The sequence below is a fragment of the Epinephelus lanceolatus genome, chromosome 16, assembly GCF_041903045.1.
Source record: "Epinephelus lanceolatus isolate andai-2023 chromosome 16, ASM4190304v1, whole genome shotgun sequence".
Taxonomy (NCBI): domain Eukaryota; kingdom Metazoa; phylum Chordata; class Actinopteri; order Perciformes; family Serranidae; genus Epinephelus; species Epinephelus lanceolatus.
In genome coordinates, this window is record NC_135749.1 from 18,198,298 (window position 1) to 18,214,597 (window position 16,300).

At 39.7% G+C, this 16,300-nt stretch overlaps 1 protein-coding gene across 1 annotated transcript; it reads right to left on the bottom strand.

Moving 5' to 3' along the window:
* Positions 1–1,329: 1,329 nt before the first annotated feature.
* Positions 1,330–15,220, bottom strand: atp6v1c1b (ATPase H+ transporting V1 subunit C1b). The gene is made up of 13 exons (XM_033638058.2): positions 15,051–15,220; positions 12,737–12,917; positions 12,566–12,633; positions 12,295–12,380; positions 11,611–11,705; positions 11,252–11,343; positions 10,733–10,831; positions 9,208–9,276; positions 7,021–7,113; positions 6,479–6,572; positions 5,292–5,389; positions 5,022–5,145; positions 1,330–2,195 (listed from the first exon to the last, which is right to left on the bottom strand). Exons 2-13 carry the CDS (start codon positions 12,887–12,889, stop codon positions 2,097–2,099), a joined length of 1,170 nt encoding a protein of 389 aa, XP_033493949.1. The 5' UTR covers positions 12,890–12,917; positions 15,051–15,220; the 3' UTR covers positions 1,330–2,096.
* Positions 15,221–16,300: the final 1,080 nt, after the last annotated feature.

Sequence of the window (16,300 nt, forward strand, 5' to 3'; positions counted from 1 at the left end):
ATGTAAAAATAAGATGGCAGCCATCTCTACCTAGTCAGTCTGCAGCCAATCCCGAAACAAAAGTGGACAAGATACAAAACCTGATCATATTTTATGGCCGAAATTTGTTAATCTATGATTAATAGCATTTGTAGTTTGATATGGCAACGCATTTGACCAATTTTAGCAACAGTAATAACACCTGTTAAGTAGGTAGCACTTGTTTGAGGACATTGGGACTTTGGGGTCTCAGGAGGTTATGCTCATGAGACCAGACCTCACACATGAGCATAACCTCACACATGAGGTTATGCTCATGTGTGAGGTCTGGTCTCCAAATTATATTTCATGATGGTAAATGCAACTCTGCAGAATCAGTGCCTTTTATTGTCACCATATCATTAAAAAACACAACAAAATTAGGAGTGCTACTCCAATAATATGCTGACAGTTAAAAGCACATTCTTCAAACATTGAACCATCCAATCCACACAATAATAAATAAATAAATTAGTGTTATAGGTGAAAAACTACACAGTCAGTGTGTTTGTAAATATTGGACATAGAGTGTAGTAATTACACTCATGATGGTAAAGGCACCTCTTAAATAAATGCCAATTGAAAAAGAGATATCTGTCATTAAATTACACAAGTATTCATTGGGTCAGAGTTTGGTTCAATATATAAATTTCTTCAAGATACCCCAATCAACACATTTGCTCACAAAGGATCTCTGATGAAAGCTAGACAATCCCCAAATTGTTCGCTTTACCATCAGGGAGTTTCTGCCACATTTTTGCATATGGTATGGGAACATGTGTGTCCCTTCATGTCTGTCAGATAGTATAGAAAACTCTGTACCATGCTTACACTTCAAGTATGACGAGTATAGCTAGCTGGCCTAACAGCAGCCCAAAAAAATTGCTCTACTTTGGCAGGCCTTGCATTCATTGCAAAGACAACAGTGGTTACTTGTCTGGATTTTCTCAGCATGGAACAATCTGTTGCAAACATGGATGGTGCCAAACAAAATAATGTACGTTTTAGGCAAGGCTGTCGAAAGCATAAAGGTGCTTCTGTGGGAGTGTCCTGTGGGAGTGTCCTGTGGGGTGCAGCAGGAAATGTTTCTGCCAAACATACATGTCCTGTGAAAATTCTTGTTCTCTATAATCAATACAAATTGGATCACAAAAAAACAGAGAAACTCCAAATAGAAAATCTGAATCAGTTTTGGTAAACTGCTTCCAACGAGTTTGCATTATATTTTAAATGGTGTCAGGTAAAATCAGTTTGGTTTATATTAGCCAACAAGGTTTATAAACTTTTAACAGTGAGCCAGAGTCAAGCATATTTCACATAGAGTATTTATTTTTCACATTTATCTTAAATATGTGGAATAATTTTCAGTTATACTGACAATACAGTATTTGCACATAGACCTATCATTATCCTTCTCAAACTGCTTAATATACAGAAATCATAGGAGCATACAATCATCAAACATATTGCTTCTTTAAAATGATCCGTCTCAGTGGTTCACAGGATTATATCTTTAGTGGGAGGGGGACGATGGTCAACATCTACTTGTAAACAGACATTCCTTACATGAAGCTAAAAACACATCACTTTCAAAAACTGAACAAACAAAAACATTTTTCACTGAGTTTAGAGGCTTTAAATAAATACTATATTTAACATACATTTATTTTCCTCTCCGTTTTCCCCACGTGTACCGTTTTGTTGCTTGAGTAAAGAAGGGAGCCTGGAAAAGAAAAACAACAATAAAAATGCAGCATTTTACATGTTGTCATTTTGATGGGGAATGTCAACCATTTTGTTGGGTGTAAACTGGGGAGCAATTCACTTTTACAGTGCGGTACAAAGAGGAACAGACAATAAAGAAGACGGCCCGAGCATATCAGAACAGAAGTTCCAACAACTTATTTAGTATGGACCCAGGAATGTTCCAGAGGCATGAGAGAGGAAAAGAGGATGAGAGCACAAAAGGTGAAAAAAACAAACAAACAGGAAAAACATGTTGGAAATAAATTAAAGCTCAGGGATGTGATCATGTCACATCAGAATACCACTGCACAGAGAGGATGATGGCCATGTATCTAGACTTTAAAGTCCAGCAGGTTGCAGTCGATCTTGTAGTAAACGTAGGGGTAGTACTCCTGCTGGCTCAGGTTCAGCCCTGGGATGTCCATAGAGGCCTGCACGCACAGCAGAGACACTTGTTTGTATTCATATTTCAATACATTTTTTATCTTATTACAGTAAGTTCCCAGTGGAGTTTAATGATAACATTGTGTGGCATGGTTTGTCTAAAACATTCATGGCAACCAAGGCAACATCTGTCACACCAAACAGAAGGGAGGATTTGGTGAACAGCTGTGATAAAAGCATCAAGGAGCTTGACAGAGCCTCTTTGTTTCAGGGCTGATAAGGCAGTGCAATGTTCCCCTAGCACGGTGAATGATCCAGGTTTTGTGGGCTCCAGGGAGAAGCTTCATATTTGAAATTTCAGTGATGTCTGAAACATGAGGTAATGTGTTGCACTGATGGAGAAAACCAATCATGATCTATCATTTTCGTTTATCTGTCTCCAAGGGGGGCGGCACGGTGGTGTGGTGGTTAGTACTCTCGCCTCACAGCAAGAGGGTTGCCGGTTCGATCCCGGGCGTGGGAGCCCTTCTGTGCGGAGTTTGCATGTTCTCCCCGTGTCAGCGTGGGTTCTCTCTGGGCACTCCGGCTTCCAAAGACATGCAGATTGGGGACTAGGTTAATTGATAACTCTAAATTGTCCGTAGGTGTGAATGTGAGCGTGAGTGGTTGTTTGTCTCTATGTGTCAGCCCTGCGATAGTCTGGCGACCTGTCCAGGGTGTACCCTGCCTCTCGCCCGATGTCAGCTGGGATAGGCTCCAGCCCCCCCGCGACCCTCAAGAGGATGAAGCGGTTAGAAGATGAATGAATGAATGTCTCCAAGGGAAACATTTAGAGCTGTACCACGTCATCTTTTTATATTTAGAGCTTCTCGAGGTTTTCGAATGAAGCTTCAAATGTCTGACACAATATTTTATGACATCATCACCCCCCAAAAAGTCCTACAACAAAATCATCAGTTTGAATAAATTAATTGGATTATTTTTTAAATTAACTTTAATTAATGAACTGATGTTATTTATAGTGCTGCTGGATTGATGATATGTCGCCCTGCAACTGGAGGTACGTGCCTCAGTTTTTTGTGCTGAGTGAAAATGTGTTTGTTACACCAACAAATATAGATTGGAGCCAAATATTGTTAGATGAATACATGATGGGAATTTTTAAAATTACTATATCCTATTATGAGATCCTGTTTTTCAATAAATTTTAATTTTTGGACTGCCCAACCTTTGAACAATTTGGAAACAATCCTACACAGCCACCACTGGAATCTAATTCTTTAAACAATATATTAGTGTAGTCTAATTCTAATCTGAACCTTTGCAGAAATACAGAGTTTAACCTTTTGTAAACTGGAGTGACATCACTTTTCTTGTGCTGCTTTCAAACATCTTTCACAAGTGTTCAAACCTTTGAACCCTGAACAAGTTGGTACAATTTCTCTCAAAATCATGGGTATAAAGGCAATGAGCAATGATTTAGAAAATCATTTTCAAAAAGCCAACGAGAAAAGAAAAAAAGCAATGAAAAACGATATTTAAAATTACGTTACAGAATTATAATTTTTTTAAAGATCTTTTTAAAGGTCATTTACTTTCTTTTTTTAAACATATTTTCTTGTTTTTAATTTTTTTTAATTTAATTTAATTTAATTTAATTTTTTTTTTTTACTAATTTCTTACTAATTTTTTGGGGACATTTCTTCTTTCATTGTTAATTACCTTCCTCCCATGTTTTTGAAAGAAGCCAAGCCAATTTTCTCAGGTTTCAAGGGGTTAAAAAGAACGAACAGACATGCAAATTTGTTGATTTAGAATTCGAAGGTCAACATTATGAATAAAGCTTCAATACTTCAAACTATTCGGTACAGCCCTAAAAAAAAAATTCCAGCTGAGTCAAGTCCAATTAAGAAAATGTATGTTTAACTATGGCAACAGAAATAGTGATTTAGGGTGCGTTCTGTATTGCATACTTTTTCCTTTTTACTTTTAGTAGGTACTTTTTAAATTTTTTTTTTTTTATATATATATACTTTATTAATTCCTGAGGGGAAATTCAATTTTTCACTCTGTTGTCATTAACACACAGGTCCGAACACACACATGCACAAACTGGACCTATACATGCACTAAGTGGAGAGATGTCAGAGTGGGCCACCAGTCCACGCTCCATATTTTTGGTCCGGACGGGGACTTGAACAGGCGACCCTCCGGTTCCCAACCCCAGTCCCTATGGACTGAGCTACTACTGCTGTACTACATGTGCCCTTAAAAAGTACATACCATTGCATGCAGTATGGACACAATCAGGACATACTACTGTCTCATAACATTACGCAGTGAACTCTGATCCTCTTGCTTTTATATCCGTTACCTTGGAGATAAAACAAACGCCGCTTATCAAATTCGCCAGAGATGGAGATCAACCCAGAGAGCTCTATCGTTACTTAGCAATGTGTGTAGTTTAACTTTAAAGTTCTAACATAGTATATTTCTCTGTCATTATTATTTTTATAGTTGTGTCCTACTGTTGTTTATAATATTTATGATTATTTTGTTTACTTAAACATTATATTCCTATTATTACTATTCCACTGGTCATCTGACTTGAATGCGCTGTTATTCATCACTGCGCCTTCTGACAATCAGCTGGCACACCCTATAATATGGTAGTATGGGTAATGGAAAGCACTGTCTGTCCGTCCATCCTGAAGCAACACCCAGACATCAGTAGCTCAAACACCCTGAACGAGGGATGATCTCAGTCTTTCTAAGGACACTGTTATCATAAATGACAAAGAGCTGGACCTGCCTTCCTCCTGGTTATTTCACTTGCCACTTTAATTGTCAGAGTGTGTGTGAAGGAGACTCACATCAATGATGGCAGCACTGCTGTCCAGGTGTTTGTACAGGTCATACAGCACCTCTCTCAGCTTCTTCATGTTCTTCTTGTTAGGCTGGAGCAGCATGGCCTGGAAGTTCACCGGCAGCCCGTATCTATGACACAAGAAGTCTGTCACCTTATCTTTTATCCTTTCATTTAAAGAATGGGTGGATGGATGACCAAAGTATGGAAAGAGCTGCAGACTGGTGAACTTCACTGAGGATGGTTCATGGAAGCTGCTCGGCCTTTACTTGCTTACCTGAGCACTGACTCCACAAACACACGCAGGGCTTTTATGTGAATCCAGGCGATGAAGGCTTCACTGAAATTCACTTTCAGCCATCGTACCAAAGGCCCCTGGGGGGACAGGAACATCATTTTAATGATTTTTAATTAAGATAATATAATCGCTTTTTTCAGTGAGACAAACTGTGGGGCCATGTTTGCTCAAATTAAACATTAAATAAGAAATAAACATAAATCTACAGCCAATAGTCATAGCTTTCATAGCTGAAAGGGAAAATTCAGATTTTTTTTAGGTAGGGCTGTATGAGGTACTTATCCATAGTCAGTGTATTACGTACAATAGATGGTGGTCAGCGCGCCCTCAGTTTGGAGAAGCTTACAATATTCTGCTGTGGACGAGTTCAGCAGCAAAACATTATTTAGCCACCTAAAAAATCATTATCAGTTTACGTGCATGCAATATTTAGAGTATTTCCACTGCTTTACCTTGCTGTCTGACAGCCATGTCGGACGGGGAACTGAAGCTGTTATCTATGCTCTCTTCAAAGCCACCAGACTGCCCTGACAAAATACATTTGTTAATTTTACCTCACTGAACACGGGAGTTGATTTACCGCTGCCTCTATCGGTTAGTTTGTGCTATTGTGTGACTTTGGGTAATAGGAACTAACCTCTTAAAACATCAAAGTCACACAATAACACAAATAAACTAAGCCATCGTGCCAGCTTTAGACCAGCAGCTCTCATGTTCAGCGAGGTAAAATTACTGTTTTTGTCGGTGGAGCCTGGTGGCTTTGAAGAAAAGGTTTTAATGGCATCAGTTCCCCATTGCAAAGGGCTGTCTGACAGAAAGGTAAAGCAGTAAATATATTCTAAATACAGCATACACTTAAACTGATATTGATTTTTTTAGGTGACTAAATACATTTTGCTGCTGCCATCCACAGCAGTACATTGCTTAGCCTCCATGGTGGTAGTCCTGTCTGCTTCTCCAAACTGGGGGCGTGTCAACTGCCATCTACTGTATGTAATGCACAGACTATGGATGAGTACAACATAAAACACCACTTAAAAAAATCCAAACTAGCCTTTATAAAACCAAATTAAAGCCCTTCATCAGCACACAGTGAGCTTTGTTAACTTCCTCCTTCCCCCCTAATTAGTCAGTGTTACTGCTTGTGAGGAAAACAGCAGCCGTACAAACTGTTTCTTCTTGTCAGTGGACAAACGTGTCATCTCTTCTTTGTCTGCCTTCATCTCCTCCTCATTGTACTGGAAATCACGCACTGTAAACCTAGGTGTGGACACACAGCAGAGAGCTGGCAATCAGCTGTCAGCGAACACACAGATGTGCAGGGGCACACACACACACACACTCAAGTGCACTCATGAAAAAGAGCTATATACAAACAGACACAAATACATCAACACAAACAGTGAAAGCCTGAGTCGTGCTAATTGGAGAGACTGTAGAGTGCTGACAGATCATGTTCGTTACAGAATGGGTTTCTATTTTAGAACGTAATAACTTCCTGCGTTCATGAAACGGTGCTCCACTTGAAAAAATGAGGCATCATTACTGCTATCTGTGCTTGATTTCCCAAATGATAGATAAAACATCATTCATGGAAAAAACACACATAAAAGAAAACATTATCAGGAATTCTAAACAAAGGCATCTGTCAAATGGCTAAAAATGAAACACAGCTCAAGTAGAAGTTCTGGAATTAAAATGAATTTACTTGTTTTCTCTGGCCTTGTGCTTGAAGTCATCGATAGCCTTCCTGAAGAGAGTGACACTGAACAGGCCACTGTCGTTGTCTTCAAAGAGCAGCCTGGTGGAGAGGAGGCGACACACTATCAGGAGAGCTGGATACACACATCATGTCTGATGGATTTCAGCAGGTTTTCACACATAACAGATATCCTCATGACAAAAAATAAGCACATCATTACATTCTGACTCTACACTTCGTACTCCAGCCCCACTGTTCATCTCCACTTGGTGTAAAATATCATTATTGTTACTCTGCAAAATGTCCACGTTTTCCTTTCAAGTGATTTCCTGTATCCACCTCCATGTCGATGAACTGAATGACCGCACATTCTGATTGCTACTCCACTAAATTTTGGAGGGAGATATTTTACTTTTTACTCCACTACATTTATTTTACAACATTAGTTACTTTACAGACTCAAATTATTAATAGAAAAATAAAATCAATTAAGAAGTTAGTTAAGCTACCCAACAGTATATAACGCTGTTAAAATTAACCCCACCTTTACCAGCTGCAACATGATTGCTGCTTACACATTCATGCATCAATAATTATAAACTAATAACCAAATGTATATTATTCTGAAATGGGCCATTCCGCAAAATGAGTACTTTTTGTTTTGGTTCTAAGAGTATGGTTGTTTTTTTTTGTTTTCATCAACAACAATACAATGTATACATTTTCCTTTTTTCCCTGCTGTACATAACATCTGTATACATTATATATATTATAATAATATAATATATTTGAAACTAATACTTTGACTTTTGTAAAAATTTGAATGCAGGACTTTTACTTGTGACAGAGTATTTTTACACTGCGACATTCCATTAAAAAAACAGCACAATTTAATAATCTTTGCGAAACCAGTGGTGCTAAGACAAAGGATGGGATGTGGAGAAAATCTTAAAATATATGCATGTTAAATATTAAATCAATAACTTACTAACAAGTTAGTCCTGTCCACTGATTTTGCAATATTTCCCATACTGGACCAAAACACCCGAAGGTAAGGAATTGTCGTTTACTGTTTGCAAACAATATTGCCACTGTAAGTGAAAGTCAACTTTAGATTCACTGATGTTTGCTTTACTGTATTTGCCTTGTTTCAGCGCTGTGTCTGTGATTTTCGTAGCTTCCTCTTGTCTGTGTGCTGCTTACAGTCTGGTTGCTACCTTTTTATAAAGTCCAATCTTGCCTGCACGCTGTGCACAGAAATGTCCCCAACACAGCGAAATAAGGAGAAAATACAGGCAGAGGACAATGTCTAAATAATGATAAATACACAGCCACACACTTCGAGTTGGTCATAAGTGATGACTGAGAGGGATTACTACTGTATAGGCAAATCCTAAGAGTATACCTTTAAAGAGATAGCCAACAACGTATAAACAGTACTGCAGAAAACTCAAACATATATAGCATTATAGATCGTCATCGTGCCTCTCCTACCTCAGACTATAAGTGCACACAGTTAATTTACGCTTTCATATCTGGACCATCCACTCCATGGCTCATCTCTTTGGTGGAGCATTTTAAACTCCTGTAGAGCAGGGTTATGAAATACTGGATAGTGACACACAGCTGATAGCTTACTACAGTCTGGACTCTCTGTTTGCTTTTGTTCCCTTCATCAACACTGTCAAGATGGTTGGGAAATGGTCAACAGTCTGGACAAACTCAAACAAACAAATCTGCTGTTTGTGCAGATTACACTGAAGCAAACTGATTTCCATCCATACGTATGGTGTCACTGGCTATCTCTTCTTAGAAAGAGTCTCTAATGCAGTGATGATCCCTCACTGGATTCTTACTCAGAGACACAGGTTGCTAGGGTACCACTCCATATGATACCACATTGAACCGAGTGTGCCAAGTGCCCAAACATAACGCTTCATATCATCTGGCCTTGGTGGCAAAAGGTCAATTGCTTTCTGTAGGTCAGCCACATAATGTTTTCTATTTTAATACGAGTCAGCTGCTTTTTACAGGTCAACCATGAAGAGTTTCTGATTCTTATCAGAGCCGAGCACCAAACCTGCTAAACCGACTGCAGAGGACACGAGGAGGACAAACTGAGAAAGCACGCCATTGTTTATTCTGTGGGATACAGATACAAAAGAATGAACTGAACCATGTGGTTATGCTTACTTTGTGGAGCGTGGCACAACCATTTCTGCCAGGGTTTCATATGTCTTCTGCCAGTCAGGGTAGCTCGTCCTGGTGAAGGAGGAAAAGAAAGATAACAGCAGTGTGATTCACATATAAAGATGACATTTAACGGCCATACCAATATGGATATTTTCAGGGTAAAAACCTGATTTTAATTTTATGTTGGACTTAAATGCATTACAATTTAACCACCAAATCTTATCTACTCAATCCTGTTGTGTCTTTTACCTGTATTTTCTCATTTTATTATGCAAAGCACTTTGAGTTGCACTTGCTGTACGAACTGTAATATACAAATAAAGTTACTATTTTTATTACAATTTCCATGACCAAAATGTATTCAGTTACGAGGGGAAAGAAGTTTCCAGGACACTGAATGGGACTTTGCAAAATACATTAGTTTCTAGACTGTTTTTTTATGTAGCAGTAAAAAGCTGCCACCTCTGGGGCTGAGAAATTAAGCTACTGTAACACACAAGTGCCAAAGATGCAGTCCCTTGAATGGCCACTTGAGGCTGGCTCCGAAAGTGAGTCAATCACCATAATCAACTATATATAAATGGACGACATGACAGTTCAACCAAAGCGAAGCCAAAACATCTTGATCGCCCCCTGGTGGCTGGCGGCAGTACAGGTCATAAGCCCCACCCCCTCCATGTTAGCTAATGGGACGTGTGCCTTACTGAAAAAATCTAAGTACATGTCAAATAACTTTTTCCCAAAGATGGTTTCTATCATTCAAGTGTTCATTTTTCTGGTAAGTTTGGTTTTAACTAGTAATTTGTTCTTAAAAAAGGGGGGTTGGGGCGTCGGTGGCTTAGTGGTAGAGCAGGCGCCCCATGTACAAGGCGGTTGCCGCATCGGCCCGGGTTTGACTCCAGCCTGTGGCCCTTTGCTGCATGTCTCCCTCCCTCCCCCCCCCCCTCACGCTTATCCATCCTATCGATTAAAGGCTCAAGTCACTACCGCGGCGACGACTTTGTCTACGTATTGTAACCACAGCTCATCCCCAGGGTCACAAAGTATAGATGTAGCTGTAGCTGTTTTAGTGTGTTTTCAGTCCATAAAATTTGGTCACCTAAAACAGCCTTGTTCTGTGTTTGTTGGTTGTACTAAAATAGATGTTCAGTTTTTCTGGTGAGTACATTTTGTTTTATGATTCTAAGCCTGTTTTTGCCTTGTATAAACACGCTTTAACATTAACATTATCACAGTTAACCTTAGCTGTGAATGCATCGTACTATCCAAGCTAGCTGCTAGTGTAAGCTCCACCCTCTTGTCCACATATGGTCACATGTGGCTCCAACACTTCAAGATGGTGATGTCCAAACCAAACTTGGTGTCCACAAACCAATGGGTGACATTATGTTGGTTATGTGCATTATATCATACAGTCTATGAGCTGTGGTCAGAAGGGAACCTCCATCATGTCTACCATGGATACAGTGAGAATTCTTACCTCAGTGCATATTGCATATATAGATACAGATGTAAGTGTACTTACTTTGGGACAACCACCAGCATGGTAATCAGGTACTCTGAGTCCAGGACAAAATCCTCTTTCTTCACTATGTCAGCCAAACTCCTGGTCAACAAGCTCCCCCTACAGGACGACACATGACATTCAGATTGTCTGGATCTCTCTAACAAAGACATATTTTTGTTACACGTGGACTAATTTTAACATCATTCTGTTGTAGGGGGAAATAACTAAAGATCATGCATGATCAAGCTAATAAGTGCTACAGTAGATTATTATGGTTGTTATTATTATCATTAGTAGTAGCAGTAGTAGTAGTAGTAGTAGTGGTAGTAATATATGTCAGTGAAGATTCTCAGTCATCCAGGTCATGGTAATCGTAAATGCTATATAGTTGGCAACTGGACTTGTTAGATGTTTCACCTCTCATCCAAGAAGCTTCTTCAGTTCTAAATGACTGGTACGTAGTTGCAGGCTATAAACCCTGTGTGGGTGGGAACCCTTGCAGAGTCGTAGGGGTCACGGTAGTAGTAAATTACTCACGCATTCTTCCTCTCCAGATTTTGCAGGTTTCCCTTCAGGTTGTTGTAGGCTGAAGCTCTGGCCTTCAGGTCATTGTCTATCTGAGTCGCTTGCTAAATAACAAGAAGAAGACGAACACTATAGATAACTTCACCAAAGATCATTTCCTGCACCAAACATGTAACACATTATAATCCCAATAAGATCACAGGAGTGAGCAAAATCTAAGTATGATTTACTCTGCTGTGCTCGGTCTGTCTTGCAAAAAGTGGTCTTAATGCCCTTGATACTGCCTGATTAAAACAAAAATGGCACCTACACAAGCAAAGCAAAGGATAATTAAACATTATGTCTACAGGTGAGCAGATTTTTTAGCACACCTTGGAGATGATCTCAGAGATGTTTTTCAGCGACTGTTTGATGGGATACTTCGCCATGTCCCACTGGAATCTGGTGATGTAAGTGACCAGGTCAACTGCGGAGAGTGAATAAAACCAGATGAAGTCATCATTTATCACTTAAAAGGGGACCTATATACCCTGCCGTAGTTTGTCATATATAATGTTACAATGTCATGACAACAGAGCGTCTAAGACAGATGGTGAATACAGGTATTCTAGCACAGATAATATGAGGAAAATAAAGTGTTTTGAACACTAAATCATGAAAACATGTTCCAGTAGAAACACAAAATGCAAGTATGAATGTGAAAATGAGCAAAATAGGTCCCCTTTAAATTGCCTCTACCAAGGAGGTTATTTTCAGTTTGGTTTGTTTGTTTTTTCTGCAGGATTACTGAAAAACTACTCGCCTGATTTTTAGGAAACTTGGTGGAAGGGTGTAAAATGGGCCAAGGAAGAACCCATTAAATTTCAGAGCAGATCTGAATAACTGATGACAAATTTTATTTTATTCAATTTCGTTAACATCACAAACAAGGCCATTTTGCTCTCAAATTTCTTTGAGGTCTCTACAACATCACCTTCTTCACCTTATGTCTGTCAACTTCTGAAAAAGAGTGAATGCCTGGGAACTAGTCTGACGATAAAGTTTACAGCGATTACCTCCATTAGCCAGCAGGTTCTCCTGGACTTTGTCTCGACTGTCCTCCAGAACATCGGCCATGTACTGAGCAACCTTCTTCACCACACTGACACCGCAGAGGGGTGAGAGACCAACACAAGGGTTGAACATGAGCACAAGAGAGAGAACAGATGATGACAAGAGGCAGAGCTGTAATAAAATATGCCATTTGTTAATCTAAAACTATCTCTGGCTGCCTAACAAACACAGAGGGTGTTTTACAAAGTTAAGAATTAACATGTAGACGTTTACCTTTCCACAAAAGTGTCTAGTTTGGCCAGTTCATCTGACAGACCCACTAAGACATCTAGTGTTCCGACCTGTTAGAGATAAAACATACAAACATATGAACAAAATCCATCTCTATACCACTGTTGGCTGGATTTCTGGTGATGGAAAATACAAACGACTGCTGTGTCTGACCTTGAGATCAGGGATGTTGAACTTGTTGTTGACTGAGAGGTTATTGGTGCGTGTGGTGGCCACCATCAGCTTGTCCCAGGTCTGCTGGCACGTCTTCTCCCCCGGAGCCGAGATCAACCAGAATTCTGTCATGGCAGCTGGTAAAAGGTTCATCCACCGGGCCTTTGATGTAAGGAAGTCACTGAGGGTGAAGTAAGAGAAAGAGTTTCGGCTGTTCTGTCACTGACTCTGTATCAATTATACAATGGTAGATGTAAGGTGTAATGAGCCATTGTGGGCAGCGTTACTCAGTTAAATTATTTTTGCATCAATATCATGAAGTACTTTGATTTGCCAAACATTTAATTTGTCTTTTTTGTTAATTATTTTGTCAATAAACAAGTATTACAGTATCAAAACAAAAAAAATGTGCATCTATAATAATACATGTGAAAAATGACAATAAAATGACGTTACAAAGTATTTTATCCAGATTCCCAACTCCTATATGTTATCATAAATGATACCTAGACAACTCAAAATGAAACTGATATACCTCTTCAGCAAAATCAAAGCAGAGAACTTTGAAAGCTAGACAGCTGTAGCGTGGTAAAACTTATTTTTCTTGAGAGTTTAAAGGAGTAGTGCGAAAGATTTAGGGAGATAAATCAGCAAGACATGGCATATCATATAATAAGTATGTTTTCTTTAGTGTATAATCACCTGAAAATGAGAATCGTGGTGTTTTCATTACCTTAGAATGAGCCTTTATATCTACATAAGGAGAAGGTCCACCTCCACAGATATCTCTATGTTGCACCACTATGTTTCTACAGTAGCCCTGAATGGACAAACCATACACTGGCTCTCGATAGGGCAGTTTCTGTTTTCCTGTCATTCACCATAGTTAGTGGCCCCTCTGCTATGAGAGCGTCAGAAAAACACTGATTTTGTGCTCCCAGTAAAAAACCTCCTAAACTTCTGGATCACAAATAAGGTAAACACAAATTAGCAGGTGCTGCACTAGCATGTCGAATCTGTTGTTCTGGAGACAAAGAGACCTCTGCAGATAATTCGGCTCACAATAAAAACCTTACCTAGCTGTGAGTTTGCACCTGGCACACTGCAAAACTTCCAACTGGTTGCAATTTGCAATCCTCACCACTAGATGCCACTAAATCCCCCTAAATCTTACAGACTGTTCCTTTAAAGCTTTATTACCTAATGTTTTTTTATGATTCTCATAACTGTCTTTTAATTTCTTGTTTACTGTGTAGTTGTGTTGTTTCTGTGTTTTGCTTTTGTCGCGCTGATTGAGTTCTTGTGAATGTTTGTTGTTCCTGGGTCTGGCTTGAAAAAGAGTTTTAATTTCAGTGAGACTGCCTGGTTAAATAAAGATTAATTAAACTCATATTTGGAGATGCTCCCTTGAATACACATTTTCAGCCTGAAAGAAGCAGTGTGAAGGGTTAACTTCCATTTTATGCTGCTAAATACTTCCACTCCACTACATTTCAGGGGAAAATATCTTACTCTTAACTCCACTACACTTACATAACATTTGTGGCTCGTTTCTTTGAATGCTGGGGTTTTGCCACATGATCAACGTTATAAAAATGATGCATTGTTACACATTAAACTACCCAACTATATATGGACCTAGTAAATTTGCTCCTCCTCAAACTGCTACATTAAAATGCTGCCTAGATGTAATGCATCGGTTATAATAATTCAATAATATAATACTATATTGCTGTATATCTTTGATGTTTCAGTTTACTTTGCTACTTTAGTACCTTTACTTAAGTAAGATATTTAAAGCATGGTAAAGGTTAAAGGGCATGAGTACTTATATAGGACTATAGGACAGATATACAGACATGTAAGTATCCCTGAATGAATCACAGTCATGTTATGAAGCCCTTTGTTCCCCTTTTGACTTCTACTTTGCTTCTGATTCATTCACTTCCCCATGATTGTGATATTGACACTGCATACACACACTGACAGATTGCATCAGTGAAGCACAGCAGAGACAGACAGGTCTCCATGTCTGCTGGTTGACTGTCATATGACCAGTGTCTGTGCTGAGGAGGACATGCTACACACTGACCCTCCTCTTAATCAAACACCCAGAACAACACATGACCAGGAGCTGCTGTTCTTTGTGTCGGATGTGTCAGTCATTCTCACTGAACACCACTGATTTTAACAGCAAAAGACACCTGGTTGCTACATGGTTAAATTCACTGTTAGCTTGCTACTGACACGAGCTTGTTTGCATCGCAGTCTCGCGCTGTCACGACGTCACTAATCGGTGTGTATCCGTACTTACCGGTGTGTTTGCTGGCTTCAGTGTTTGATCCACACGGTGTAGTTCAGTAAACCCGTCGCAGCTTCCCATACATAGCGTGGATAATAACAGCTTTTTCACTCCAAGGTGCTTCAGCGCAACATCTCACTCACAGTCAGCTGACCAGAGCCGAGTTTGACTGCGGCTGCGCAGAGGCTGCTGCGCACTGTGCTGCCTTCACGTGACCCACAGTTCCAAGTGAGGTTCAGTGTCTGGATATAAAGTCGGAAATAGCTTACGTGCAGCGACTGGAAGGCGCGAAAACGGGGTTTTTACATATCAAACATCTAAATATAAGCATATAAATGTTACATATTAAGCATATACCCGCATATTGATTCATCTGAGAACATCTGTGCGTTAGAGTGTGTTAAACTAACGTTAGATAAAAGTTAGTTAAAGTTAATGGGTAAATTGCATGAATGTATCATAGGTGGGATGCAGGGGCGTAAGTATGGACAGTGCAGGCGGTGCAGTTGGGGCCCGTGGGGTGGAGGGGCCCTAATGACACCTGGAAATAAGCCCATTTCCAAAGAAGAACTCATGGTAGATCAGAAATGGTGCGGTTTTCTACATCCTCCTTGTTTTGTACACATTTTTTAAAATTTCTCCTTGCTATTTGGGATCAGTAGGACCCGGTAAGTATAAAAAACTAACATTGTCAACAATAATCAAGTCCCAATGTCCTTAAATAGGCCCGTTTCCACCGCAGGAACTTCGGGGTAATTTTACGGGGCCGGGGCCGTTGGTGCGTGTCTCCACCGCAGGAACCACCCCCGAAGGACAGAGTTCCGGAACTTTTACAGGGGCTAAACAGGTCCCTGCCTCGGGGTAGGTACTCAGAACGGCCCTGAAAGACTCCTGGGTGGGGCTTGGGGTTTACTTGGTGCTGATTGGATATACTCAAGGAGGGATGTGACGACAACAGAAAGCAACAAAATAGCCGGCATTTTTAAAACTCAGCAGACGAGGGTTAGCTCGTTCATATAGCTTCCGCTGCCATCTAAAAAAAACTCACTAAATGGCCCGTGAAAAAAATATTTTTTCCAGCGGATATCTTAGTTACAACATGATTGAGCTAGCAAAGCAGTTTTGTGTTGATATGTGTGGTATTTATTCAGTTATGGGAAATCACGATGTCTAGAAAGCATCAGCTAACAGCAGCATCAAAGCTAACATCAGGACATCATCTGTTAAAAGCCTCCCGTTGTCAGATACAACATGAAACTACT